This window comes from Callithrix jacchus, chromosome 1 (genome assembly GCF_049354715.1).
Source record: "Callithrix jacchus isolate 240 chromosome 1, calJac240_pri, whole genome shotgun sequence".
NCBI lineage: Eukaryota > Metazoa > Chordata > Mammalia > Primates > Cebidae > Callithrix > Callithrix jacchus.
The window spans coordinates 140,206,272-140,233,894 of NC_133502.1; the positions used below are offsets into that span (position 1 = coordinate 140,206,272).

The 27,623-nt window shown below is 41.1% G+C and overlaps 3 protein-coding genes and 1 pseudogene across 6 annotated transcripts in view; 1 reads left to right on the forward strand and 3 right to left on the reverse strand.

Annotated features, from left to right (window-relative positions):
- APTX (aprataxin) overlaps positions 1-12,613 on the reverse strand; it is a 58,301-nt gene extending 45,688 nt beyond the window's left edge. The window contains exon 1 of one of the 2 annotated variants that reach the window (XM_078370534.1): positions 12,560-12,613. The gene's annotated coding sequence lies outside the window, so the exon portion shown is untranslated. Of the gene's footprint in view, positions 1-2,595; positions 2,778-12,559 lie in introns of those variants that run through there. The other variant, XM_054257073.2, reaches the window with a different exon arrangement.
- Positions 713-13,377, reverse strand: LOC128932268 (uncharacterized). The gene is made up of 4 exons (XM_078345953.1): positions 13,334-13,377; positions 11,747-12,670; positions 4,608-4,737; positions 713-3,773 (listed from the first exon to the last, which is right to left on the reverse strand). The coding sequence occupies exons 1-2, from the start codon at positions 13,375-13,377 to the stop codon at positions 12,037-12,039; spliced, it is 678 nt and encodes a 225-aa protein (XP_078202079.1). The 3' UTR covers positions 713-3,773; positions 4,608-4,737; positions 11,747-12,036.
- LOC144582308 (cystatin-B pseudogene) lies at positions 4,258-4,880 on the reverse strand (annotated as a pseudogene).
- On the forward strand, positions 12,209-27,100 carry DNAJA1 (DnaJ heat shock protein family (Hsp40) member A1). 3 transcript variants are annotated; one of them, XM_008998200.5, is made up of 9 exons: positions 12,209-12,329; positions 13,425-13,566; positions 13,772-13,949; positions 16,826-16,930; positions 17,344-17,571; positions 21,028-21,142; positions 23,261-23,376; positions 23,691-23,791; positions 25,301-27,100. In XM_008998200.5, the coding sequence occupies exons 2-9, from the start codon at positions 13,435-13,437 to the stop codon at positions 25,517-25,519; spliced, it is 1,194 nt and encodes a 397-aa protein (XP_008996448.1). In that variant the 5' UTR covers positions 12,209-12,329; positions 13,425-13,434; the 3' UTR covers positions 25,520-27,100. The 3 variants fall into 3 exon arrangements, with proteins under 3 accessions (XP_008996448.1, XP_008996458.1, XP_008996461.1); XM_008998210.5 differs by lacking the exon at positions 12,209-12,329 and adding an exon at positions 12,699-12,924; XM_008998213.5 differs by lacking the exon at positions 12,209-12,329 and adding an exon at positions 12,699-12,888.
- The last annotated feature ends 523 nt before the right edge of the window (positions 27,101-27,623 follow it).

Sequence of the window (27,623 nt, forward strand, 5' to 3'; positions counted from 1 at the left end):
TTTATGGCATCTTGGGGTGTATAGTGTTTGGTTGTATCCTTGGAACTGGCTGTGAACCCTTCTGGAAGAAAGGATTGTCTTCAATGTTATAATACAGTATACACATTTGCATAAATGCTATATGGAGGTATGTGCATTGGGTGATGTGGGAACACAAATTTTAATGCCTTATACATTATCAAAGGCATTATAGAGGATCTTGCGTAAGGGTCATTGCTTGAGTTGCAGTTTCTTTTTTTTTTTTTGAGACAGAGTCTCACTCTATTGCCCAGGCTGGAGTACAATGGCATGATCTCAGCTCACTGCAACCTCTGCCTCCCAGGTTCAATTGATTCCCCTCCCTTAGCCTACTGAGTAGCTGGGATTACAGGCGTGCACCCCCATGCTCAGCTAATTTTCGTATTTTTAGTAGAGACAGGGTTTCACCACATTGGCCAGGCTGGTCTCGAACTCCTGACTTTGTGATATGCCAGCCTCGGTCTCCCAGAGTGTTGGGATTACAGGTGTGAGCCACCACGCCCAGCCTGTGTTTTCTTTTGTTCTGTGTTTTATTGAGAATGTCATAATACACCAATCTTCAAACAAAATTAAGTTGCTGCCACATGTAAGAAAATTTTTTTTAATCTTGCAGTGTAAATTTTGGTGTCATATCATGGGCTTATAGGACATCACTGAAATTGTTTATAACTAATCAAAGCTATTTCCATGATGGTTTCCTTTCATCAGTTTTATTTCTGACAACAAGATTATGGGGCAAACAATTCATATCTGCATCCGAATTTTTGTGCCAGGAAGGAAATTCATATGAAATATCAAACTTAAGTTAGAATACATTTGACAACAAAGTGAGGTGAAGAATTAAAATAATTATCTAGAAGATGTATATATACAAAATGTTATCAACTGAATTTTTTAAATAAATGATGCCAAACTAGATTTAGGAGTTTACATTATCTAGACCAACAGTCTGAGATTTTGAAGGGCAACTAAAAGTCGTTTTGTTCAGTCCCATACTTGTGCAGCAGTATTCTTCCTGAATTCCTTCCACTTTTCAGGTATATCCCCAGCCTTGGAGTTTCCCATGATGGTGTGATTTTGCCTGTGTGTGAACACGGTGAGACAAAGAATTGTTGCTGACACAACAGTTGAAGTGTGCTGAACCAGCAGATAAATCTCCAAATACACAATTTCAGCTCCTTTTTTTCCTATTTTGGCCATGTAAAAATTAATGTCAACAAACAGCACACAGAAGATCTCAAGAATTAGGTCAGGATCTCATAAATGAAGCATTCTACAGTTTACAAAAAGACAGCAATAAACATGTTTATTGCACATCCTTTCACTCTTCATTAGTATAAAAAATTACAACCATCTTCCTTTAGGTTTAAAAAAAGCAAGAAAAAGTAAACCAAATGTAAGTCATGACCTCTTTTGGCTATCTACCAGGCCTGAAGCTTTAAAGATAACACTATTTTGTCTTTGTATTGAGGAAAACTGTGGACTTTTAACTTAGAGTAACTAAATAGAATGCATTACTCTTTCCCTTCCTCATTGTTTTAGAATTAAAAGAAAACAAAAACAAAACTGAAAATTGCTCACTGCTAAGAGGAAAGTCTACTTTTAGCTCAGCAATTAGGCACCTGAGGTTTATTAGAGGGCAGCCCATGCAGGCAGAAGAATCACTGGATTGTGTAGTGCTGGGCTGGAAGTTCTAAGAGGGCAGGAACCATCTCTGCTTTTTCACAACTATATGCCCTGTACCTGGCAAAAATTCTGGAACAATGCATACTCATTCATAATTTATTGAGCACCAACTCTGTACCAGGCAGTGTCCTAGATGCTTGGGATATATCATAAAACAAAACAGAAAAAAAATCTGCTAAAAAGAAAACTGTTCCTCTATTCATAATACTTCAGACCAAATGTCAGGGATGGAGGGGTTTCACACCAAGCAATTCTCTTAATTCTCTGCAGACACCCACTAGGTATCCTACAATTTAACTCAGTGTGGACATTAATTATCCAACATTATTGCACATCCCACAGGTTAAGGGCTCGGTCTCACAAGATTGCCCCCAACTTTAGATTCCAATAGTAAGTCCAGGGTCTCCTGTACTTCTGTTAGACTGGCTATGAATTGGGGTGTCTTCACCTATTTGAGCTGTTATAACAAATTGCCATTAACTAGGTAGCTTACAAACACCAGAAACTTATTTTTCACAGTTGTGTATGCTGGGAAGTCCAGGATCAAGGCACCAGCTGAATGGATGTCTGGTGAGGGCCTCTTTCCTGGTTTGTAGACAAAGCTGTGTCCTCACATGGCAGAAGGGGCACACAAGCTCTCTTGGGTTTCTTTTGTAAGGGCACTAATCCCATGACCTGGTCACTTCCCAAAGGCCCCACCTCTGAATACCATCAACTTGGGGATTTCCAATTTATGAATTCTGATAGTGCACAAACATTCAGACCATAGCACAGGCATTCCCACAACCCCTTCCTTAGGTTCAATAATTTGAGAACCTAAGTTCTGTGAGAACAGCTCACAGAACTTAGAAAGAATTTTTACATTTCTCAGTTTGGGGAAGGAATACAGACCTTCCAGGCCCTCTTCAGTTCAATCTTTCTGAAGCTGGATTGAACAACACCAATCTGGAAGCTCTCCACACCCCTTTGGTTAGGGTTTTTCCAATTGAGACTTCATTATGTAAGCATGATTGATTAAGCCATTGGCCACTGGTAATCTCCAGCCCCTCTCTCCTCCCTGGAGGTCATGGCGTGAGGCTGAAAGTTCCAACCTTCTAATCACATGGGTTAGTTCCCCTAGCAACCAGCTCCCCACCATTCTTTGGGGCTCTCTAAAAGTCACTTCATTAATACAAACTCAGATGTGATTGAAAGGAGCTTGTTATGAATAACAAGATACCACTTTCACTCTTATCACTTAGGAAATTTCAAGAGTTTTAGGACCTCTGGCCAGGAGCCAGAAATGAAAACCAAAAATTTTTTATCATATTTTTTGAGACTAAGTCTCATTCTGTCACCCAGCCTGGAGTGCAGTGGCACAATCTCGGCTCACTGTAACCTCCGCCTCCCACGTTCAAGTGATTCTCCTGCCTCAGTCTCCTGAGTAGCTGCGACTACAGGCTCACGCCACCACGCCAGGCTAATTTTTGTATTTTTAGTGGACATGAGGTTTCACCATGTTGGCCAGACTAGCCCCAAACTCCTGACCTCAAGTGATCCACTTGAGGTTATTCAAATTCTGTTTTCTTTTCCTAAGGCTAAAATGGAGAAAATTACCTTCAAGGCTTTTGTGAAGACTCAAAATAATAGTGACTCAGTTCAGTTCAACAAACATTTACAGAATATCTTCTGTGTCAGACCCTGTCTCCATGCCAATATTATCAAAATAAGTAAGACTTCCTTGTACAGGGGATAGTATGAAAAGAGAGGGAAAAGAGTAACTTCACAGTGGAGAAACCTGAAAAACAATACCTCAGCCAGGTGATCAAAGTGAACATCAACAGTCGTATGCCACATTAACAGTATGCCCTGGATATGATATGAGGAAAACGGCACTTTGCCTCTGTGGTCCTAACTCCTAAATCCAGTTTAACCATGAGGAAAACATTAGACAAATCCAAAACTGAAAGACATGTACTCCTCAAAACTGTCAAGGTCCTTAAAAATAAGGAAAGTCTAAGAAACTGCCAGTCAAGATGAGACCAAGGAGACATGACACCTCAAAGTAATGTGGTGTCCTGGGTGGGATCCTGGAACAGAAAAGGGAAAAACAAATAAAGAACAAACTTTAATTAATAATAATGTATCAACGTTGGTTCATTAGTTGTGGGAACTGTAACATTTTAATGTAAATTTAACAATAGGGAAGACTGAGTGCTGAATAACAGGAACTCTATACTATCCTGACAACTTTTCTGTAAATTTAAAACTATTCTAAAATAAAAAGTTTACTTAAAAAAAAAATGAGGGGTGGTAGGTGGGGGTAGGAATAGAGGAGGGAGTTCATAAAAAAGACTGAAATTGTATGTAGTCAGAGGTAAGAGAAGAACCAGAACAAATTGGTGCTACTCAAAAAAATAAATAATTTGGGCCCAGTTAATTAAAAACTAAATATTCCAATAAATTTTTTTATATTTAAAATATATATTTTATTTTTTGAAAATATTTTGAAAGTAATTAAGATCCCTGATTGGAAGGGGGAAAAAAATCAACACAATGAAATTTAGGAACAGAAATGCAAGAGCAGCTGCTGCATCCGGCCCCTTCCACCCAAGGGGCGCAGCCAGGAGATGCTCATTTTATGATCCCAAGTACACGCTGTGGTCCACGCAGAATGATTTAATTACCAGCCTTCTGGTGGAAGGACCCTACCCAAAGTCAGGGTCAGAAATAGGACAGCTCATTGTGCTTGGCTTTGTTGGTCAGGTAGTTAGACAAGGTCAAGGGCTTGTTTTCGTGAGGGAGACTTTGGAATACTCTCAAGTGGACAAATTCCTCATCACCGACATGCACCTTGATGAAGTAGTTTGTCCCCGCAACCACCTGGCTCCTGAAGGACACAGCCTTGAACATGAGGAACTTACTTGTTTTCTTTTTCTTCAAGCTGGGACCTCACCTGGTCGGCGATGTTCTGGGTCTAGGCGGTGGCCGGCTGCGCGGCAGAGGGCGCCCCGCACATCATCGTGGCGGCGGCGAAGAAACTCAGCAAGGGGGCTGGGCGCATATTCCAATAAATTTAAATTAATGTATACAAACATAAAAAATAGCATTTAAGTTAGGATTTTTTTTTCACTTTGTACTGATAAAATTATTCCTTTCTTTTTAAACTAAAGAAAAAAGTATAGATGTAGTTCTACTCATTCAAACCTGGACTCACCTTTTCCTTCACCCAATTTTGCTCCTACCCTAGCCTCTTCCTCTTTTCTGGGCTCCCCACCCCAGGAAGGACATCTCCAACCATTCTGTTGCTCAAGCCAGAAAGCTGGGAGTCATTCCTCCTCCTCCTCCCCACCTCTGCATCAAGTCACAAAGACTCCATCTGAAGACTCCATCTTTATGTTTTTATAATTATATTTATTTCCCTCTCCATTTCTTCTATTTAGGCCTCATCACTTCTGATCTGATCACTCACCATAAAAACCTGCTAAGAATCCAACATTCACATTAGCATCCAAGTGATTATTGTAAAATGGTAATGTAATCAAATCAGCTATAAAACACGGGTTACTATGAGGATTACAACACTGTAACATTTATATAGACTTCAGCACAGTGCCTGACAGGTCCTCAAAAAAGAAAGAAAAGATGGAGGAAAGAGAAAAGAAGGAAAAAGTCAGCTGTTACAGGTAATATCACTCCATCCCTAAAATCCTCCAGTGTCTCTCAAGAGCCTTCAAAATAAAATTCAAACTTTTTAGCATAATTCCCAAGCCCTTATTGCTTGGCTCCTGCTAGGCCTCCAGCCATCTCCAGCTACCTCTATGAACATGTATAATCTGGTCATGCAGTTACTAAGTTATGAAGTATCCCACTAAAATAAAATATAATGTTAAGAGGCCATCCATGACAACAACAACAACAACAAAAAATGCCTGGTAACACATTTAAGAAGAAATGATCAGGACCTAGTTTAAAAACAAAATTTAAAAAAATCATAAAACACAATGAAGAAAGTAAATATACAGTTATATGTTCATGAGTAGGAAGAGTCAACATTTTAAACATGCTAATTCTCTCCAAACTGATATATAAAACCACTGTAATCACAATAAAACTCACAATGGGATTTTGGGGTAATCTGCCAGAAATATTCTTAAGTTCCTCTGGAAGAATAAACATACTAAAAAATGCAAGGAATATTGTAAAAAGGAAGAACAATGAAGGGAAGTAGTACCATGTATTTCAGTGGAAATTCAGTACACATTAAAAATGGCAGGCCGGATGTGGTGGCTCACACCTGTAATCCCACCACTTTGGGAGGCGGAGGCAGGTGGATCATGAGGTCAGGAGATCAAGACCATCCTGGCTAACACTGTGAAATCCTGCCTCTACTGAAAATACAAAAAATTAGCTAGGCGTGGTGGCACATGCCTGTGGTCCCAGCTACTCGGGAGGCTGAGGCAGGAGAATCTCTTGGACCCAGGAGGCAGAGGTTGCGGTGAGCTGAGATCATGCCACTGCACTCCAGCCTGGGCAACAGAGTGAGACTTCTCAAAAAAAAAAAAAAAAAAGTGGTGGCCAGGTGTGGTGGCTCACACCTGTAATACCAACACTTTGGGAGGCCAAGGCAGGAGGAGTGCATGAGCCCAGGAATTCAAGACCAACCTGGGCAACATAGGAAGACCCTTTCTCTACTGAAAAAAAAAAAAAAAGTTTGGTGGGCACATTTTGCATCACTCAGGAAAAAAAAGATTAGTGTTAGATAAACTAGCTTGCCATTTGGAGAAAAATAAAGATCAGTTACTTACAAATAATCCTCAGTCCTTACACCAAAATAACTTCTAGATTGAATAAAAAATTTAAGTTTAAAATGGAACAATGATTCCAGATGCAGTGGCAGGTGTCTGTAGTCCCAGCTACTGGAAGAGCCTGAGGTAAGAGAATCACTTGAGCCTAGGAGTTAGAGGCCAGCCTGGGCAACATATCAAGCCCATTACGTTTGTTTTTGTTTTTGAGATAGAGTCTCGCTCTGTCGCCCAGTCTGGAAGTACAGTGGCATGCTCTTGGCTCACTGCAACCTCCACCTCCTGGGCTCAAGCGATTCTCCTGCCTCAGTCTCCTGAGTAGCTGGGATTACAGGCATGTGCCACCACACACAACTATTGTTGTATTTTTAGTAGACATGAGGTTTCACCATATTGGTCAGGCTGGGCTTCAACTCCTGACCTCGTGATCCACCTGCCTCAGCCTCCCAAAGTGTTAGGATTACAGGCGTGAGCCATCACACCTGGCCAAGACTGTTTAAAAAAAAAAAAGAAACAATGAAAGAACTAGACATAAACCTGTAAACCTGGGACAACAGATTTATATTTATAATGCTGGACTGGTGAAGGAGAAGGGGGAGGGGGAAGATGGAGAGAAGAAAAAAGCCAAAAAGGAAGAGTCAAAATTTAGCTACATAAAAATTAAAATCTTTATATGGCCAAAAATATATATATAGGTACTAAGTAAAAAGCTAACAGTATTCTAAAGACAATAATAGTAACACATGACAGACTAATATCTATTCCTAAAAGTGTTATTATTAAAATAGTGGAATTATACCATAGAAAAATAGTAAAATAATATGAATAGGTGACAGGAGAGTCAGTAAACATTTAAAACATGGTTAAACTTACTAATAAAGAAACTTGAAACAATAAGGTATCATTTTTTATCTCTAAGCTTAGCAAAGATTTAACAACAAAAGACAGAATCCCTCATGGCAAGGCCCACTCACACACTCCTGGAAGCAGTTACAAACCAATATGGAAACTTATTCATTACAATTCTAAATCTGCATTCATGTTGACTCAGCAATTTCAATTCAAGCTATACATCCAACAGAAGTACTTGCATGAGTACTCAAAGCTTTATCTGCTAATTTCTCTTTAGCAGTTTGTAAAACATTGGAAATTGCTGAAATGTTCAATAGGGGAATAAATTATGGTGCCTGCTAAGTAGATTAATATTTATCCTGACATAGTAAGATGACAAAGTGAAACGGGCAAGTTGTAAACAGTTTGTATAATGATGCCATTTCTATACAAACGAAGATCACATACAAAGTTATTGCTAGTTTGTTTTTGTTTTTTTTACATAAGAATGCTTCTTAAAACTGTTAAATTCTTTGTTAGCTTCATTTTTAGTCAGGGTCATGATCTGTGGCCTAGGCTTAGGTGCAGTGGTGCAATCACCACTCACTGCAGCCTTGATCTCCCAGGTCTACCTCTTGCCTCAGCCTCTCAAGTAGCTATGACTACAGGCCCATACCCCCCACACTAACTCTTTAATTTTTCGTAGATTCAAGGCCTCACTATGCTGCCCTGGCTGGTCTCAACCTCCAGGACTCAAGTGATCCACCTGCCTAGGCCTCCCAAAGTGCTGGGATTACAGGCTTAAGCCATCATGCCCTGCCAAAACTGTTAACTTCAATTACTTTCCAGCCAGAATATTCTTCAGGACATATTTTTAACATCATTGAAATAGGTTTCTACAAAGAAAAAAGTGTCAAACAGAAGATATGTAGTGATGATTTTTCTTTTTTATTGCAAGATCCTTAAAGCAATTATGTTTCCTCGTTTTTTGGTTTGTCTTTGGACGAATTCTCACTGGCTCTGTTGCCCAGACTGGAGTGCAGTGGCATGATCTCACTGCAACTTCCACCTCCCCAGCTCAAGCGATCCTCCTACATCAGCCTCCTGAGTACCTGGGACTATGGGCTTGTGCCACCACATCCAGCTAATTTTTGTAGAGATGGGGTTTCGCCTTGTTACCCAGGCTGGTCTCAAACTCCTGGGCTCAAGGGATCCACCTGCCTCAGCCACCAAAGTCCTGAGATTAGAGGCATGACCCTCCAGGCCTGGGCCTGTAATGATAATTTTTAAGAAACTAAGAATCACCTAACTTTGCTATTAGGAATGACAAGTTATCTTAGTTTAATTCTTTGAGTTAAGTACTACATTCAGAGGTTAAAATTTTAAAAGTTACAGAAGGTTGTATTATGAAATTCTTCCTCCCATCCACTTCTACCCAGCACTTCCTCTCCCCACAGGCAACCCAACCATATTACACATTTCTATGTGTCCTTCAGAAATATTCTATGCATATACAAGCAAATATATACTTTTTTTTTAAACCAGCTTTTATGACCCTTATTTTATTAATAATTTCTCCCAAACTAAAATACAAAAAGAAAAAAAAAAAGAATTTCAGCTGGGCATGGCTCATGACTGTAATTCCAGCACTTTGGGAGGCCAAGACTGGAAGACCACCTGAGCACAGGAGTTTGAGACCAGTCCCACCAGGCAACATAGGAAGACCTCATCTCTACTTAAAAAAAAAAAAATTTGTTTTTTCTTTTTGTAGACAAGGTCTGTTGCCCAGGCTGGAGTGCAGTGGTCCAATCTCAGCTCACTGCAGCCTCCACCTCCCCAGCTCAAGCCATTCTCCCACCTCAGGTTCCGGAGTAGCTGACATTACAGGCATGCACTGCCACACTCAAGAGGCCAGTTTTTGTATTTTTTATAGAGACGGGATTTCACAATGTTGCCCAGGCTGGTCTCGCAATCCTCAGCTCAAGCGATCTGTCCTCCTCAGCCTTCCAAACTGCTGGGATTACAGATGTGAGCCACTACTCCCGGCCTAATTACAAAAATAACTTTTGAAATAATTTAGGGCCAGGCACAGTAGCTCACACCTGTAATCCCAGCACTTTTGGAGGCCGAGGTGAGAGGATCACCTAAGGTCGGGAATTTGAGACTAGGCTGACCAACATGGGGAAACCCCGTCTCTACTAAAAACACAAAATTAGCCGGGAGTGGTGGCGCATGCCTGTAACCCCTGCTACTCGGAAGATCGCTTGAACCAGGGAGGCGGAGGTTGCGGTGAGCCAAGATCACGCCGTTGCACTCCAGCCTGGGCAACAAGAGGAAAACTGTCTAAAACAACAACAACAACAAAAAGAATTTAGTTCACTTAATACATGAGCTTATAGACGTTAAAAGTATGTTCAATATCAGATTTCATAATCAAGTTGGTGGTCTCAAGGAGGTATTTTCATGCTTGCAACACATTTGCAGCTTTCTCAAAAGTTGTGGGAATTTCAATTGGGTTCCTGGTGCAGAAATACTAAACACGGTAGACAGGGTAACATTAATTGTTGAAACTCTTGGTTAAAGTGATTTGATACCATGCTTAACCAACATTAGATTCACAAAGGCACAGTCTATGTTACAGTAAAATAGGAATTTCAGGACTACAACCCATGAATGATATTTATGTAGTTATTGTTTATTGTTCTCCATTAACAGTTCGTGCTTTCACACTTAACAATCTCTCTGCCCGGGATACTCATCTGGATGGTGCAAGGTTCCTCTACTCAGCACCCCCTACTCTTCCTTTATTAGCATTTATCACTCAACTGGTTATGTTTCTGGTTCCTCATGCTGTAAGCTCCTTGAAGGCAGGGCCATGACTCACTTGTTTTTTTTTTTTGAGACTCGACAGAGTCTGGTTGTCGCCCAGGCTGGAGTGCAGTGCTGCGATCTTGGCTCATGACAACCTCCGCCTCCCAGGTTCAAGCAATTCTCCTGCCACAGCCTCCCGAGTAGCTGGGACTACAGGGACGTGCCACCATACCTGGCTAATTTTTTGTATTTTTAGTAGAGATGGTGTTTCACCATGTTGGTTAGGCTGGTCTAGAACTCCTGACCTCAGATGATCCACCCACCTCGGCCTCCCACAGTGTTGGGATTACAAGCGTGAGCTACCGAGCCCAGCCTGACTTACGTGATTTTTGTCTTACAAAGCCCTAGTACACTGCCTGGCAATATTAGACGTTTACTAATTTCGTTGGTTTAAACGAAAAAGGTTATACCAGAGGTGATAATTAAGAAGGCAACACCTAAGACTGAAAAAAATCAGGCATCTGTTAGCCAAGGCAAAAGCACTCGAAAGTGAAAAGGTGCATACGGGAAACTGCAGATAGTTCTGTGACTGGAATGCAGTTAAAATTAATGAAAGAGAAAAGGCTTGAAGAGGTAGCACGAGGATGCTTCCAACAATGAAGTTCAAAATCCTTAGCCTAGCATATATACCAACAAAGGCATGCCCTAACTAGCTTGAAGCCTCACCTCGGCCATTCTAGCTCCCTTAGCTCTGGCTATATCCAATTAGTTACAATTTCCTAAAAACAACATATTCCACACCATAGTCTAGCCTTCCCCTGTGTCTTGTCCACGGCTCTTCTCCCATTTTCAAAACTCAGCTCAATTGCCATTTTCCCACGGAAACTCTCCCTGATCAGGTTAATATAGGAGCCTCTCCCCTGCTGACTTCAGACTTACAGCTTCCCTGAATTGTTTGGCTTCTCACTAAAATCTAACTGGGGCTTTTCAACTCTGCATCTCCAGTTTTTTGTTTTAAATAGAGACGGTGTTTTGCTGCTCTGGCCTTCTCAAACTTGTGAGCTCAAGCAATCAGCCCGCCTCCACCTCCCAAAGTGCTGGGCTTACACGCGTGAGCCACTGCGCCTGGCAAACTCCACCATTCTTGGTGCTAGATACTGATATATCTGTTGTGGTCCTAAATAAAAAGGCGGACCCCAATTCCCATTAAACACCCGTGGTATCATTTTAAGGTCCAAGGGCTCACGTTGCAGATTGTACATCCAGGTTCACTGACCCCTATAATGTGAAAGTCAGGTCAAATAATTAAATTGTTTTCGCCATCTTGCTGCTACTCTGTAGCCTGAGTGAAAGGGTGAAAGCCTGACCAGTGGAGTCCACGGCCTACTGTGCATCAAACGTGGTTCAAAGGTTTCACTGCTCAGCTCAGTCCCAGACTCTCTGCTCTAAGCTGCAGGAGTCAGCGAGGTCCAGGGCAGATAACATGTGTCTAGGGGCCTGGACTTGCACAAAAAGCCCTAATAACTTAGCAATTTGCTGAATTATGCTATCTTGGACCGCGCGTGAAAAACAGCAAGACCCAAGGCCTATGCTACTGATCTGGGGACTAGACCCACCTGGCTCGGCATTTCTTGCTCAGCGGGTTCCCTGGCAGAGAAAAAGGCGCCAGCAGAAGGGTGGGAGCGGGGCAAGACTTTGTTCCAATAGCTTCCCCAATCACATAAAACTCCCGATGGGTCACTGTACTCGAGCCCTTCCCGCCCTCGCGGCCGCCCCACTGATTTGGGAACCCTAGGACTTGCACTGCTCCCGGGCCATGGCCCAAAAGCCGAAGGCTTCCGCACTCCCGGGCTCGCTGACTGGAGGAAAGGGCTCCAGAAGATTCCACGAGCGTCGGGAAGCCGGGCTACCACCCACCCCCGACAAGGCCTTTCGGCGCAGCTCCTCCCGACCCGTGCGCCCCCGCGCCGTTGCCCAGGTAACCACGGGGCGGTGGCAGCAGCGAAGAAGGGAGGGACTTCCGGCGAGTGACGCGCCAGGGTTCGGCTACAAAAGACGACGGCTGCAGCGCGCCGGGAGGAACTTTCCAGAACGCTCGGTGAGAGGTGGAGGAGCGGTAGCTGCCCGAGCTGCGCACAGCTCCGCACAGCTCTGCGCTCCTTCCCGCTTCCTCACACACCGACCTCAGTCCGCTCACCGGTGAGTTTGAGCCCTCGCGCTTCCCCCAGTCCCTTGGCTGGCGCCATTGGCGCCAGGAAACCGGATGGAGCCGCGGTCGAGAGGCCGTTGGCCGCGTGGGCAGGAGCGTTATCGGTTCCTGGTCCCACGATTTCCCTTTAGGAGGGCTGATGTACCCTGGCAACCCATCCCCGGCACCACCCACAGTTAATGGGTCCAAGACCTTTCCTGGACCTCCCTCCCTACCCAACCTTGGATCTCGGATGAGCTGCTGCGTTCGGCTGCCCCTCCGTGCGCGCTCCCGCGGCCCCCCTCCCCGTCCACGCTCGTTTGGCCGGGGGGGGGGGGGGGGGGGGGCGACCCTGCGCACGCGCACTGGGAGGCAGGGGCGAGGGGCTGCGGGGGGAGCCGGGCGGAGGCCGCGGCTTTCGCTTTTCCTGTCTCCCCTCCCTTTCTTTGTTGAGGGCTGGGCTTTCCCCTCCGCCACTTGGATCCAGGGTGGGAGGGAGAAAGGAAGAAAACCTTAACGGTCGCGCCAAGTGCAGGGGGAAAGCTGGTAGTTAAACTCTGTCGGCCTGAGGTGCGAGAGGGGTTCGGCCGTGAACGTGGAGAAGCTGTAAGCCGTGGGCGGTAGGGGGCTTGCTGTGTGGAGCGGGTAACCGGTTTTATAAACCACTTCCCCCGCCACTGTGTGCCCAGATAGTTGGCTTTTTCTGGGGAGTATGTGGAGTTTATCAGATTTACCAAAGACGGTGATAGTGTAATGACCAATAGACTGAATCTATTAGTGCCCCTTTTGATTACAGCTGTCACCAACTCTAGGGCAAACGGGAAGAATCCAGATAATAGTTGTGTTCTATTAGTATGGAAGCTTTGGTGTGGGAGAGTGGGAACCAGCTGCTAGAACACGGCTCTTGAATTATTTTCTGATAATGATTATTAGATTGTTTTGTCTGTTCAAATTTATAGCTGAATCGCAGGAATTGTTACCTTTTTGGTGAAATTTAGGAAGGGGGTGTTCTTACAATCGGATTTGGCAAAGAGCAGATTGCTCGGCCTTAGCTCTCATTTTTACTAATTAAAACTGCCAGTTAAAGTTGCATTTTCTTATTTCAGGCAGTAGAAGATGGTGAAAGAAACCACTTACTACGATGTTTTGGGAGTCAAACCCAATGCTACTCAGGAAGAATTGAAAAAGGCTTATAGGAAACTGGCCTTGAAGTACCATCCTGATAAGAATCCAAATGAAGGAGAGAAGGCAAGTAGTACATACTCTTAAACATACCTGAATAATAGTTCTTTGTCAGATGTGTAGTATTTCTATTAAGGCCTGAAATTGAGTGTCTAATATAGTAACTATGATCCTTTCTCTGCCTTTTTAGCTAAGATAAGTGTAATATAGTGGCTAGGTAATACCTGTTTTTTAAAAAAAAAATGAAATTCACTCCTCTTTTCTCAAACAGTTTAAACAGATATCTCAAGCTTACGAAGTTCTCTCTGATGCAAAGAAAAGGGAATTATATGACAAAGGAGGAGAACAGGCAATTAAAGAGGGTGGAGCAGGTGGCGGTTTTGGCTCTCCCATGGACATCTTTGATATGTTTTTTGGAGGAGGAGGAAGGATGCAGAGAGAAAGGAGAGGTAAGAAGAAACTAGTCCTTATGCAGCTAATTAAAAGTAGCTGTTGGTCACAGCAGATCTTTGAGAAATCACCCATTTTAAATGCGTGTTTACGTGGTATAATGTTGCAGACTGACCATAAGCTGCCTCTGATTTATGGTGTCTTTTTTTAAAAATGAGATTTAAGGGATATAAAAAAGAGCCAATCGAGTGGTAGCAAATGACTGCTTCCAGAAATCTTAGATATTATCAAACATAAATTATGAGAACAGGCCGGGCATGGTGGCTCACACCTGTAATCCTAGCTCTTTGGGAGGCCGAGGCAGGTGAATCACCTGAGGTCAGGAGTTTGAGAGCAGCCTGGCCAAGGTGATGAAAACCTGTCTCTACTAAAAAAATACAATAATTAATGGCTGGGTGCTGTGGCTCATGCCTGTAATCTCAAAACTTTGGGAGGCTGAGGTGGGTGGATCACCTGAGGTCAGGGGTTCGAGACCAGCCTGACCAACATGGTGAAACCCCATCTCTACTAAAAATACAAAATTAAGCAGGCACCTGTAATCCCAGCTACTTGGGAGGCTGAGACAGGAGAATCTCTCGAACCCAGGAGGTGGAGGTTGAAGTGAGCCAAGATTGTGCCACTGCACACTGCCTGTACAACAAGAGTGAAACTGTCTCAGAAAAAAAATTACAAAAATTAGCCAAGCGTCATGGCACGGGCCTGTGATCCCAATTACTTGGGAGGCTGAGGCAGGAGAATCACTTGAACCTGTGAGGCAGAGGTTGCAGTGAGCTGGGATTGTATCATTGCACTCCAGCTTGGGCAGCACAGTCCATCTCAAAAAAAGCAAATTATGAGAACAAAGTATAGCAATATAATTTTCAAAGCCCTTTTTACAGATCCTATTTGATGTTCCATCATGCCCCAAAGGAATTTGATGGTAGATACAGTGGTCTTTTTCAAATGAAAGTGAGTTAAAGTTCAGAAACCTAAAACTTCTTCAAGCTTATATGGCAAGCCAAGAGAGCAGGGCTGAAAACTGGCTCATTGCCTGCCACCGATCTAATCTTGCTTCAGCTTTATTGTGTCAAAATATATGTATTTAATATATTTATCAGGAAAGTGGTCTATGGGCTCTAGAAATACTGCTCATAGGTAGGAATAAAGTGTTCAAGAGAAATTGGTCTCACTTTATTCCCAGTATAGCGTATACAAACAAGGGCTGATGAGCAGACCCAGTTTTAGAATGAATGGGCAAGCCATTAAGTTTCACTTTGAGCTTAAGGTTCGGAAAGATTTGGGAAACTGTTTATTCAGTTCTTTAAAGATCTTCAAGAAAGGATTCTGTTTTTGTTTTGTTGTTGTTTTTATAGAGACGGGGTTTCACCATTTTGACCAGGATGGTCAAACTCCGTCTCTACTAAAGATACAAAAAATTAGCTGGGCATGGTGGCGCGTGCTTGTAATCCCAGCTACCTGGGAGGCTGAGGCAGGAGAATTGCCTGAACCCAGGAGGCGGAGGTTGCGCCATTGCACTCCAGCCTTGGTAACAAGAGCGAAACTCCGTCTCAAAAAAAAAAAAAAAAAAAAAAAGATATTTAAATTTCTTAAAAAGTCCACAATCTAAATCACTTGCTTAGTAAATCATTATTAAAAAAGTAGTGGTGGTTTTCCACTTACCTTAAAAGGAACTGACCTGCAAGTTAACATTGGCAAGCTCTTTTATGTGGCTTTAGGTCATATTGAGAGGTTATTTTGGGGGAAATGTGCTTTGTGAAGCTCTAGAAACTTTATTTTTCCTTCCGTATACTCTCAACACTATACAAAATAAGGGCAGCTAAATTTTAGCATGCCAAAACTAAAGGTGGAGCTATAAGCAGGAGGACATAATTAATGGTAATTCATGCTTGATTAGAAAGTTAAAATGTTTATTAGGCATGTTGTACAGAAAGGAGTTTGAGAACTTTTTCAGTAGGTGGAAAGGCAGTAATATTGTTGGGAATAAGTCCCTGTGGAAGGATCACTAGCTAGGAACTAACTTATTAGCAGTTGTAGCCTCAGTGTCCTTATGTGATCTCAACCTTCCACTTCCCATTCTGATTTAAGTGAAGTAAGGCACTCCTTAGTAGCCATTGGCCATGTGTGGTTTCATTAAGACAAAAACAGAAATACAGTTTCTTAGTCTAAAGAGCCACATTTACATGCTCAGTAAGCGCATGTGATTGGTGGCTGCTATGTTGGACAGAACAGATATAAAACATTTTTATCACTGCAGAAAGTTCTGTTGGACAATGCTGTTATAAAAGGTATGAGGAATTTGGCCTTTAGAACAACCAGTGCTGGCCTAGCAGTAAATGGGCTGTTTTCTACTAAATCAGAAAGAAGCAGAAATTGATACTCTTCTGTGGTGGATCAGTAATACATCAGCTTCCCTGGCCAGTCTTGATTAATGAGAACTTACTGAGCTAAAGAATTTTTGGATGAAGTAATTGGCCATGTTGCTTAATACGGTACTAAGTGAAAGCTTCAAAGAATATATAGTGACAGAAATGAATGTTTGGATTATTGTGAAATGTGCCCTTTTAAATAACATTGGTTTTTCTCAAGTGACTTTGAAGGTAATGTTTTGCTTACCATATTTTCAAGATGGCCATGTCTATGCACTTAGGCAGATACTTAATCTTTGACCTGAATTTTCCTCATCTGTGATTACGTCACATTTGAAGATCATCTGTGATAATGTGAACATTCTGTGTATGTAGTAGGTAGTCAACAGATGTACCCTGTGAGGCTCATCTTTTATTATCCTTTGACGCATTGTTTATAGCGCCTTTAGCACAACTAAATAAGATCCAGCATCTTAAACAGATTTATAATGAGAAATATTTCGTTTCAGGTAAAAATGTTGTACATCAGCTCTCAGTAACCCTAGAAGACTTATATAATGGTGCAACAAGAAAACTGGCTTTGCAAAAGAATGTGATTTGTGACAAATGCGAAGGTATGGTGTGTTCTTTTTTTTAACATCTTTAATATGACACCTCAATAAGGAGCTAAGACTTCCTGGATATGTAAAATTGACACATGTACACTACCTAGATTTTCGGGGAGTGCAGATATGAAGAAAACTACCTGAACTGAGCCTGCTACCTAAAGAAATATCAGCACTTTTTTCTGTGTATATTTTAAATACAGTTGGGATCAAGCTAGTTTGGTGTCTTTTTTTCTCATAAGTAAAAGTTACTTACTGGAGAACAGATCTCATTAAAATGATCTCATCAGTTGTATGTTTGGAGGGTAGCATTCCATCAGACCTTGAAAATATTAAAAGTACAGCATTTAGGCGTTGTCTTCCTAAAACACTTATTACTGTATACACTACTAATTCATACGTTAATTTTCTTTTAAATGTAGGTAGAGGAGGTAAGAAAGGAGCAGTAGAGTGCTGTCCCAATTGCCGAGGTACTGGAATGCAAATAAGAATTCATCAGATAGGACCTGGAATGGTTCAGCAAATTCAGTCTGTGTGCATGGAGTGCCAGGGCCATGGGGAGCGGATCAGTCCTAAAGATAGATGTAAAAGCTGCAATGGAAGGAAGATAGTTCGAGAGAAGAAGATTCTAGAAGTTCATATTGACAAAGGTGAGTTCTGGGCTACTTATTCTGAAGTGTTGAATGCTGTAGCAGGTTTATTAACATTTTATAATTGTTTAAAAACCATTCTTAATTAGGTTACATGTCCTATCAGGAATAGCTCTTAGCAACATTAGTAAATAATGTTCTTCCATTCAGACAATTTTGCACATTGGTATATTACTAATAGAGAATATATTAGGAATGTCTTTATTTAATATAATAGGGTCATCTTTTGACATCACTGGTGCCATAAATGTAGTAGAGACCAGGTTTCACCATGTTGGCTTGGCTGGTCTCCAGTGCCTGACTTCAGGTGACCAACCCACCTCAGCCTCCCTAAGTGCTGGGATTACGGGCATGAGCCGCCACGCCTGGCTTCATGTTTATTTTTTAAACTAATGAACATGTTCTTTTTGTTTTTTGAGACAGAGTCTTCCTCTGTTGCCCAGGCTGGAGTGCACTGGTGCGATCTTTGCTCCACCTCCTAGGTTCAAGCGATTCTCCTGCCTCAGCCTCCTGACTAGCTGGGACTACAGGAGCGTTCCACCATGCCTGGCTAATTTTTGTATTTTTAGTAGAGGTGGGGGTTCACCATATTGGTCAGGTGGTCTTGAACTCATGACCGCAAATGATCTGCCTGCCTCGACCTCCCAAAATGCTGGGATTACAGATGTGAGCCACCATGTGGGGGCTGGACTTGTTTAAAATAAGCCTTTTGGCCCACTTAATTGGCTTACTTGCCCATCTGTTGTATTTAAATGTTCCATTACTTGATTTGAAACAATTTAAATTACTTTTCCTTTTTTTAGACTTGACACTTCCCTACCTGTTGGGCTCCAAATTTAGAAATAACTATATAACCTTTTTCTTTTTGTATTCTTGGGAGTTAATTTGTCAGTTTTTTAATTTTACTTTTGTTAACCTAAGAAAATATTTTAAGATGTATTACAGCAATATGTGTACATTGCAGAAATTTTAGAAATGCATGTAACCCCAGAGGAAACTTAAATCAACATTATGGTAATCTCTTTTCAGATTTTGCTATTTTTAAATGGAACTTCTATTATAGTGTACTATGGTATGATACCAATCTGGAACTGTTAATATTTGAACATATTTCCATATCAGTATACAAATCTACATTAAGTGGCTGCAATAGGATTCTATCACATGACTCATGATACTGGCCTCTCTGATCCCCCAAGGTTTTCCACCTAAGAATGTAGTGCATTGAAATGTAAAAGTAAGTTTCCTTGGCCAGTTTTTGAACTTAATAAATCTGTTTTCCCCTTAATGGGCCCATGCCTAGGGTTTATATTTTGAGGTGTTCTTGATACCAATAGCATATAGAGTAAGTCTTCACTTAATGTTGTTGATAGGTTCTTGGAAACTGGGACTTCTGGCAAATTGATCTCAATGTCATGTCACTATAACACAGGGGAGGGGGAAAAATGGTCTTGTTATGTGTCATTTCATTTAAAGCAATTTCCAAGAACCTATCAATGATGGACACTAAGCAAGGACTTTAAATTAATACCCTAACTATGTAGCAAGTGAAGACATTTGTGCTATGCCTATCCTTGTTTTTATTCAGGAAAACCTAGCTGAGTTTAATTGCTTCACTAGCATAACAAGTTATTTTGCATGGATAGGCGATTAAAGACAGATTGTTTAATTTTGTTAGTGTATGATACTGATATTGCTTTAAGTCTTTATATAAGAGGTAAACAGTGAAGTATTTGGGTTAATGGTTATGGTTGGGGTTTACTTGAAAGTATTTGTGGGGGGCATGGGCAGGGGTATAATACATGAAATATTAATCATGAGTTAATAACTGCTGAAGCCAGATTGAATGGATATGTAGAAATTCATTGTACTGTTGGCTCTGTTTATACAGGATTAATATTTTCCATACTAAAAGGTGAAACAAGATTGCTCTGTTAGATAACCAGAGTGATCTCAGGAAATAATCAGGAGATAACTGCTTCGGTGTAATACTGTACAAACACAGGTTTTCTTACACCAGTTATGTTTTAAGAAATGTTGTCCAAACCCTTACTGAACTAAAATATGTGGGTCAGAGGTGAGGGCTGGGGAAATCTTAGTTTTTTAAAAAAAAAGCCTGTTTAAAAATTTCTTGCCCTGTTAGAAAATAAATACTCTCCTTGTATTTTATGGACCATATGAGCTAAGGGAGTGTCTAGTTTTGATTGATTTTTTTTTTCTTTTTCTTTTTCTTTTTTTTTTTTTTTTTTTTTGTTAATTTAAAGGAGACAAGGTCTCGAACTCCTGTGGTCCAGGGTGCTATTCTCAGGCTAGCCTCCTGACTCGGCCTCCCCAAAGTGTAATTTTAAGGGGAACAAATTGAATAGGTTTTTTTTGTTTGTTTTATTGTTTGTTTTGAGATGCAGTCTTGCTCTGTTGCCCAGGCTGGAGTGCAGTGGCACAATCTCAGCTCACTGCAACCTCCGCCTCCTGGGTTCTTGCAATTCTCCTGCCTTGGCCTCCCAAGTAGGTGAGACTACAGGCACATGCTGCCACGCCCATCTAATTTTTTTTTTATTTTAGTAGAGATGGGGTTTCACCGTGTTGCCCGCCCGCCTCTGCCTCCCAAAGTGCTGGGATTACAGGTCTGAGCCACCGTGCTCGGCCAAACTGAATAGTTCTTACACAAAAATACGAATTTTTGGCAGGCACCATGACTCACACCTATAATCCTAACCCTATAGGTGGCCAAGGCAGGAGGATCCCTTGAGTCCAGGAGTTCAACACCAGCCTGAGCAACATAATGAGAATCTCTATCTCTATTTTAAAAAAAATTCAAAAATTAGCTGGTTTGTGGTCCTATCTACTCAGGATGCTGAAGTGGGAGGATCACTTGAGCCCAGGAGATCAAGGCTGCAGTGAGCCATGTTTGTGCCACTGCACTCCAGCGTGCACAACAGAGCAATAGCCTATCTCAAGAATTAAGATTATAGATTTTAAATTTTTCTAGTTTCATATATATAAATACTACAACAGTGAGAAGGGTCTTGATTTACATTGCTGTTAGACTTAAGTAGTTTGATATGTTCTTATAAGTAATGAAATTGAAATAGTTAATTAACATTTTTTGGTTATAACCAATGTTTGCCAGTCACTGGTTTAGTACCAGCTTATAACTGTTTAGTTGATACACTTGACAATCATAATGTGTTGGTGTGGGAAAGTTGAAACTTGGGTAGGATATGCAGCTTACTTTCCCAGAGTAATCCAGCCAGTGAATAGCAGCCCTGAGATTTGAAGGCTGGTCCTTGCTTCTAGAGTTTGTATTTCCCACTATGATACCTTTCTTCAGGCACAGATTGGACTGAACTACTAAGAAAGTGGGCTTTCTTAGTCATTTCTGTGATTTTTATGCATAAACATCTATGTATAGATTTTATTATTCTGACCTTAAGAGTATAAAATTAATGTTTTAAGGCATGAAAGATGGCCAGAAGATAACATTCCATGGTGAAGGAGACCAAGAACCAGGACTGGAGCCAGGAGATATAATCATTGTGTTAGATCAGAAGGACCATGCTGTTTTTACTCGGTAAAGAATTTTATAAACCATTCAAATTGACATCTTTACATATTTGGGTTGTTGGTTTTGGTTGTTTATAATGTGTTTACCATTACTGTTGCAACATATTTCCTGGAGATATGCTAGGAAAATATAGCAAGACAGTTATACTGTGTATAATGTATCTTGTAATAGATTGTTAACCATTGTTTGAATCATAAGAGCTTGAATACATGGGATCAGATTTTTAGCTTTTTGTCTCTTGAGTATGGAACATTGAAAATGTGTTTCAGTTAGATGTTTTGTGTGAACCTAAACACCAAATGGCTGGGGGAAAACATCCCTGGACAAAAGTTTGCCCTCAGTTTTTGTAAAACAATTTAAAGTAAGTGCCTTAAAGCTTTCACCAATTTTCAATCCTAAGTTTAAGATAAATTGAATTGCTTTTAATTGTAAATACCCAAAAGCATCTCTGTAGGAAACTTAAATTAGAACTCAATATTTAAGTATAAATTCAGGTCCACTCCAAAAACATACCAAATGGTAAAGAGCATCAACACAATTAAAAAAAAAAAAAAAAAAAAAAATTCAGGTCTACCATTGTGAACTAAATAATACCAAGTTTATGATGAACTTAACACTGAAGCACAAGAAAGACTGATGGTTAATAGCAAATGTTTGTGTTAAATATATTCACAGCTAATATCAAAACATAACAGACCCTCTGTGTATGCTATATTCCCAGCAACTTGGGAGGCTGAGGTGGGAGGATCACTTGAGGCCAGGAATTCTAGCTATTGGGGAGGCCAAGGCAGGAGAGTGGCTTGAACTCAGGAGTTGAAGGTTATGATCATGCCACTGCATTATAGCTTGGGTGACAGAGCCCATCTTTTTTTTTTTTTTTTAAGTGGACTGGAGGTGAAATTGGGAACATCTTAAACTTGTTTAGAATTATTAATATTTTGGCTGGTGGTGGCTCACACCTGTAGTCTCAACACTTTGGGAGGCCAAGGCAGGTGGATCACCTGAGGTTGGGAGTTTGAGACCAGCCTGGCCAACATGGTGAAATGCCATCTCTGTTAAAAATACAGAAATTAGCCAGGCGTGATGGTGGGCACCTATAATCCCAGCTACTTGGGAGGTTGAGGCAGGAGAATCACTTGAACCAGGGAGGCAGAGGTTGTAGTAAGTCCAGATTGCACCATTGCACCCCCAGCCTGGGCAACAAGAGTGAAACTTAGTCTCAAAAAAACAAAGTATTTCACAAATGTCTGAAGATAATGGAAAGGGTTGTCAAGCTTAGGATTTTGATGTTGTCATTTGAGAAGAGTATTAAAGATTAAAGATATTTTATTAATGTGGGCTGGAAAAGAGGAAAGTCTAAGCATGAGGAGGAAGTGGGCTGTTAAATATGAAAGGCTGTATTCACTCACAGTGTGCCAGGAACTGTATTTCAGGTACATCAATGAGGAAATTCTTAAAGTCAATTAAAAATAAATTGGTCATATAACCCCCTTATTTAATTTCATGGAGTCTAAATTATCTAGGACCCTGCCCAGGCTGGAGTGCAGTGGCACAATCTCAGCTCACTGCAAGCTCCGCCTCCAGGTTCAAGTGATTCTCCTGCCTCAGCCTCCTGAGTAGCTGGGATCACAGGTGTGTGCCACCACACATGGCTAATTTTTTTTGTATTTTTAGTAGAAAGGGGTTTCAACATGTCGACCAGGCTGGTCTTGAACTCCCAACCTTAGGTGATTGACTCGCCTCAGCCTCCCAAAGTGCTGAGATGACAGGTGTGAACTACACCGCCCAACCTAAGCCTCACTCTTGTGAGTTTTGTTATTTTTTTCCCTCTGAGAAACTAGATTAAAAATTAGGTAATGAAACAATTCAGGGATGGTAAATGGTAAAGGCTGCCTAGAGTGTGTGGAATGACTTTGAATCCTTATCTAGGAAACAGGGCTGGCAAGTTCTACATGTGTGCTATTCCCATATCTCTGCTCTGTTTGATTTTTACAATGGGGGAAGAAAAGAGAATCTTTACAAAAGACACCCTTGCTTTTATTAAACCAATAAACAATAGCCTGCTTTGGTACATCTACTGATTGGTGATTTGAAAAATGTAAATATGTGTCATATTTTATGCAGACGAGGAGAAGACCTTTTCATGTGTATGGACATACAGCTGGTTGAAGCACTGTGTGGCTTCCAAAAGCCGATATCTACTCTTGACAACCGAACCATAGTCATCACCTCTCATCCAGGTATGGTAACTAGGCAAGCTTAAGCTTCTCTTTTCTATTCTAGTATTTTCCTTGTCTCCTGATAACACAGTAGAGGGAAACGCATTGTTTTTCTTCCTTGGTTACGTACCATTTCCTGGGCTGAGATGAAGTTATAAGGTCTTGGCTCTCTTGTCTGCCCTTAAAAAACCCATACATGAAAAGTAACAGGATTGTTTTGCCACCTAAGTTTTACTTCTGCCAGTGAGCTAGGACAATGCTCTCTGTTCTTTATTTTCTCTGCTTCATAAAAATGTGACCATACTTAAAGAAGAACTTGGCTTCAATGTTTTTAGGTCAGATTGTCAAGCATGGAGATATCAAGTGTGTACTAAATGAAGGCATGCCAATTTATCGTAGACCATATGAAAAGGGTCGCCTAATCATTGAATTTAAGGTAAGCTGTAAAGTACTTTATATTTGAGAAGAACAACTGGCTTACTAAACTCTGATTTTTAAAATAAAAAATGTAAAAATTTCAGCCAGGTATGGTAGCTCATGCCTGTAATCCCTGCATTTTGGGAGGCTGAGGCAGGAGGATATCTTGAGCCTGGGAGCTTGAGAACAGCCTGGGCAACCCGGCCTTAGAAAAGATAGTGAAACCCTGTCTTTTTTAAAAAAAAAAAAAAAAAGAGAGAGAATTAAAATTTCTGAATGCCAAGCAATCTGAAGTTTATATTTTTCCTTACCCAGCAATTAATACACTGATCTGGTTACATGCCTCTGGCACACGCCTATGATCCCAGTGCTTTGGGAGGCCTAGACAGTTGGTTCACTTGAGCTCAAGAGTTCAAGACCAGCCTGGGCAACATGGCAAAACTCCATCTCGACAAAAAGTACAAAACTTAGCCTGGTACGGTGACATGCACCTGTAGTGCAATTGTTCTTCTCAAGGTTGAGGTGGGAGGATTGCTTGAGCCTAGGAGGTCAAGGCTGCAGTGAACCAAGATTGTATCACTGTACTTCAACCTGGGTGGCAAAATGAGACCCTATCTCGAAACAATTTTATCTAATACTACTAATGTTGAGTGAGCATTCTTTGTTAACCAGGTTGAGGATGGGGTATTTGCATCATTAATTGGATACTTAAAGACAGATTGTGGGAAGGGTGTGCTGGACAAGTGGCTATTTTACTAATTATAAGTTGTAACTGTTAAAGTTTAGAGGCACTTTATAATTGCAGATTTCATGGCAAAATAGTGTAATGCTTGATTTGTTAATAGGTATAAAGCAATCCAGTCAATTTCAGTCTTAAATTGGCCTCTCATCACAAAAGATATTAATTAAAACATCTTTTTTTCCCCATTATTGAGAGGGAGTTTTGCTCTATCGCCCAGGCTGGAGTGCAGTGGTAAGATACTGGATCACTGCAATCTCCGTCTTCTGGGTTCAAGCAATTCTGCCTCAGCCTCCTGAGTAGCTGGGATTACAGGCACCTGCCACCACACCTGCTGGTGTTTTTAGTAGATGGGTTTCATTTTTGAGTTTTTAGTAGACAGGTTTCACCATGTTAGCCAGGCTGATCTCAAACTCATGGCCTTGGGTGATTTGCCCACCTCGGCCTCCCAAAGTGTTGAGATTACAGGCCTAAAAATATCTTTGGATAAGAAAGAACTACCCTTTTGAGAGTAAGAGTAGCTTTCTTAAATACCTCATGAGAAGAGTTAGACTGTTTCAGGACGGGTTTTAGTATTCAAAGTTAGTTTGCTGGATAGAACAATGGTGGTTATAAGTACAGTTTTATTTAATACAATCTTTTTTTAATGAAGCCTGACTTTTGGTCATAATCCTTGAACTCTAGTTGAGAGTGCGCTATGCACTGTGTTTTTCTGGGGAAAGTGAATCCATGATACTCTTAAGGAGCTAATGATGAAAACAGATTGAACTTTAAAAATTTCTTTTGAAGGTAAACTTCCCTGAGAATGGCTTTCTCTCTCCTGATAAACTGTCTTTGCTGGAAAAACTCCTACCGGAGAGGAAGGAAGTGGAAGAGACTGATGAGATGGATCAAGTAGAACTGGTGGACTTTGATCCAAATCAGGAAAGACGGCGCCATTACAATGGAGAAGCATATGAGGATGATGAACATCATCCCAGAGGTGGTGTTCAGTGTCAGACCTCTTAATGGGCCAGTGAATAACACTCACTGCTGGCATTTTATGTGCAGTAGTGAATGAGTAAGGATGTAATCATAATATGCTCACTACTTGCTCTTGTTTTTGTTTTAATCAACTATAGTAGTGTTTTAAAAAGTTAAATGAAGAATAAAGGCAAATATAAAAGCTCTGACTGCCCTGTATGTATGATGACTTCAGTGTGCAAAATGAAGTTTAATACCTGTAAAAAGTACTTTAAAAAGAAGTTCCCCTAGCATTGCTAGGCCAAACCTTGTAATTGACTTCAGCTATGTATGTGGACAAGCTTAGACTGAAATGCTAGGTATATGTATTGGCTTCAGTGTATGACCCTTCATTGTTAAGCTCTGAAAGTAAAACTGTACTTAACTGGCAATAAGAAAATTGTAGAGAAGTGTTGGTCTGTATAGTTCTTGTATTAAGTGGGAATCATTGTAATGCCTCTGCATTTATTCTATTGCCTCAACTGTTACTTGAAGATGGCATAATATATAATTTATCCTGTGGTATCAGTGATAAAATGATACCTTTCTGTAGGAGGGGTTTATCATAATATGCTGCTTCTTGAAGGCTTGCACTTCCAAAATTGTTCCTTCTGCTGTGCCATCCATATATATATATATATATATCCATATATATCTTGACCAGTCCTGGTTATTTGCTCCCCTCCTTGTCTGTGGACCATGATAAGCCTGAGTAGTGACTTCAGAGCTGGGTAACGTAGAAATTAAAGTGAAAAGACCTTTACATGGAGAAGTAATTTGCATGCGTAATATAGGAAGGTGTTCTTTAGGTATGTTACAGGATTACTTTAAACCATTTGACTTATGCTCCAAAGTAACTAATGTTGGTAGTATAGCAAATTATGAATAGCTTTAATTGTATGTTTAAAAGTCTCATATGTTCACATGCTTAAATCTGGGTATCAGAATTTAAGCAATTCTTGAAATGTATTGTTTCCTTAATATACTAATTACAAAGCATCTCCAATGTGTGTCACTACAGGCTTTTTTTTCCCAGATCATCAGTTTTGGCTTTTAACTAAGATACATAACTTGATTTTAGCTAGTCTAAATGAGTAATATAAAAACACTATTGAACTATACTTTTTTTTTTTTTGAGACAGAGTTTTGCTCTTGTTACCCAGGCTGGAGTACAATGGCGCGATCTTGGCTCACCACAACCTCCACCTCCTGGGTTCAGGCAATTCTCCTGCCTCAGCCTCCTGAGCAGGTGGGATTACAGGTATGCGCCACCATGCCCAGCTAATTTTTTTGTATTTTTAGTAGAGACAGGGTTTCACCATGTTGACCAGGATGGTCTTGATCCCTTGACCTTGTGATCCACCCGCCTTGGCCTCCCACAGTGCGGGGATTACAGGCGTGAGCCACCGTGCCTGGCCGAACTATAATATTAAAAAGGATGGAGAGTAAAGTGGAGGGCTGAGTAATGAGCCAAGAAGAGGGGGCTTAGAAAACTTTGCAAACATTGGAGTATGAGAAAACAAGTTCTTAAGAACACAAGTTTAAAAAGGAGAAAAACTGTTTAAAAAATAAAGTTCTCAAACCATCCATGTTTGTCAATTTCCTTTTTGTCTGTGCCAGACAGCCACAGCTACCCTAAAATTTGAGAGATGTGAAGCAGATGTTCAGGAAAGTATAATTTGATCAGTGTTGAAAAAGCACTTGTGACCCTTTCACTGAGCTTATATCCAAATTCTAAAAATTTCTCAACCTCTATATTAATATATTTAATATGTTTAGGGCCAGGCACGGTAGTGGCTCACGCCTGTAATTCCAGCATTTTGGGAGGCTAAGGCGGGTAGATCACCTGAGGTCAGGAGTTTGAGATCAGCCCGGCCAACATGGTGAAACCCATCTTTACTAAAAGTACAAAAATTAGCTGGGTGTGGTGGTGCGCACCTGTAGTCCCGGCTACTCTGGAGGGTGAGGCAGGAGAATTGCTCAAATCCAGGGGGCAGAGGCTGCAGTGAGCCAGGATCACGCCATTGCACTCTGGCCTGGGTGACAGAGCAAGACTCTGAAAAAGTATTATTTGTCAGTCTTATGGGAAACACATAAAAACCAGATACAA

Coding starts and splice junctions, on each gene's coding strand:
- LOC128932268 (XM_078345953.1), bottom strand. CDS start 13,377: ATGAGAGCTAAGGCCGAGCAATCTGCTCTTTGCCAAATCCGATT. Junction 12,671..13,333: donor GCTCTTTGCCAAATCCGATT/GTAAGAACACCC, acceptor GCGCGTGCGCAG/GGTCGCCCCCCCCCCCCCCC.
- DNAJA1 (XM_008998200.5), top strand. CDS start 13,435: ATGGTGAAAGAAACCACTTACTACGATGTTTTGGGAGTCAAACCCAAT. Junction 13,567..13,771: donor ATCCAAATGAAGGAGAGAAG/GCAAGTAGTACA, acceptor TTTCTCAAACAG/TTTAAACAGATATCTCAAGC. Junction 23,792..25,300: donor GCCTAATCATTGAATTTAAG/GTAAGCTGTAAA, acceptor TTTCTTTTGAAG/GTAAACTTCCCTGAGAATGG.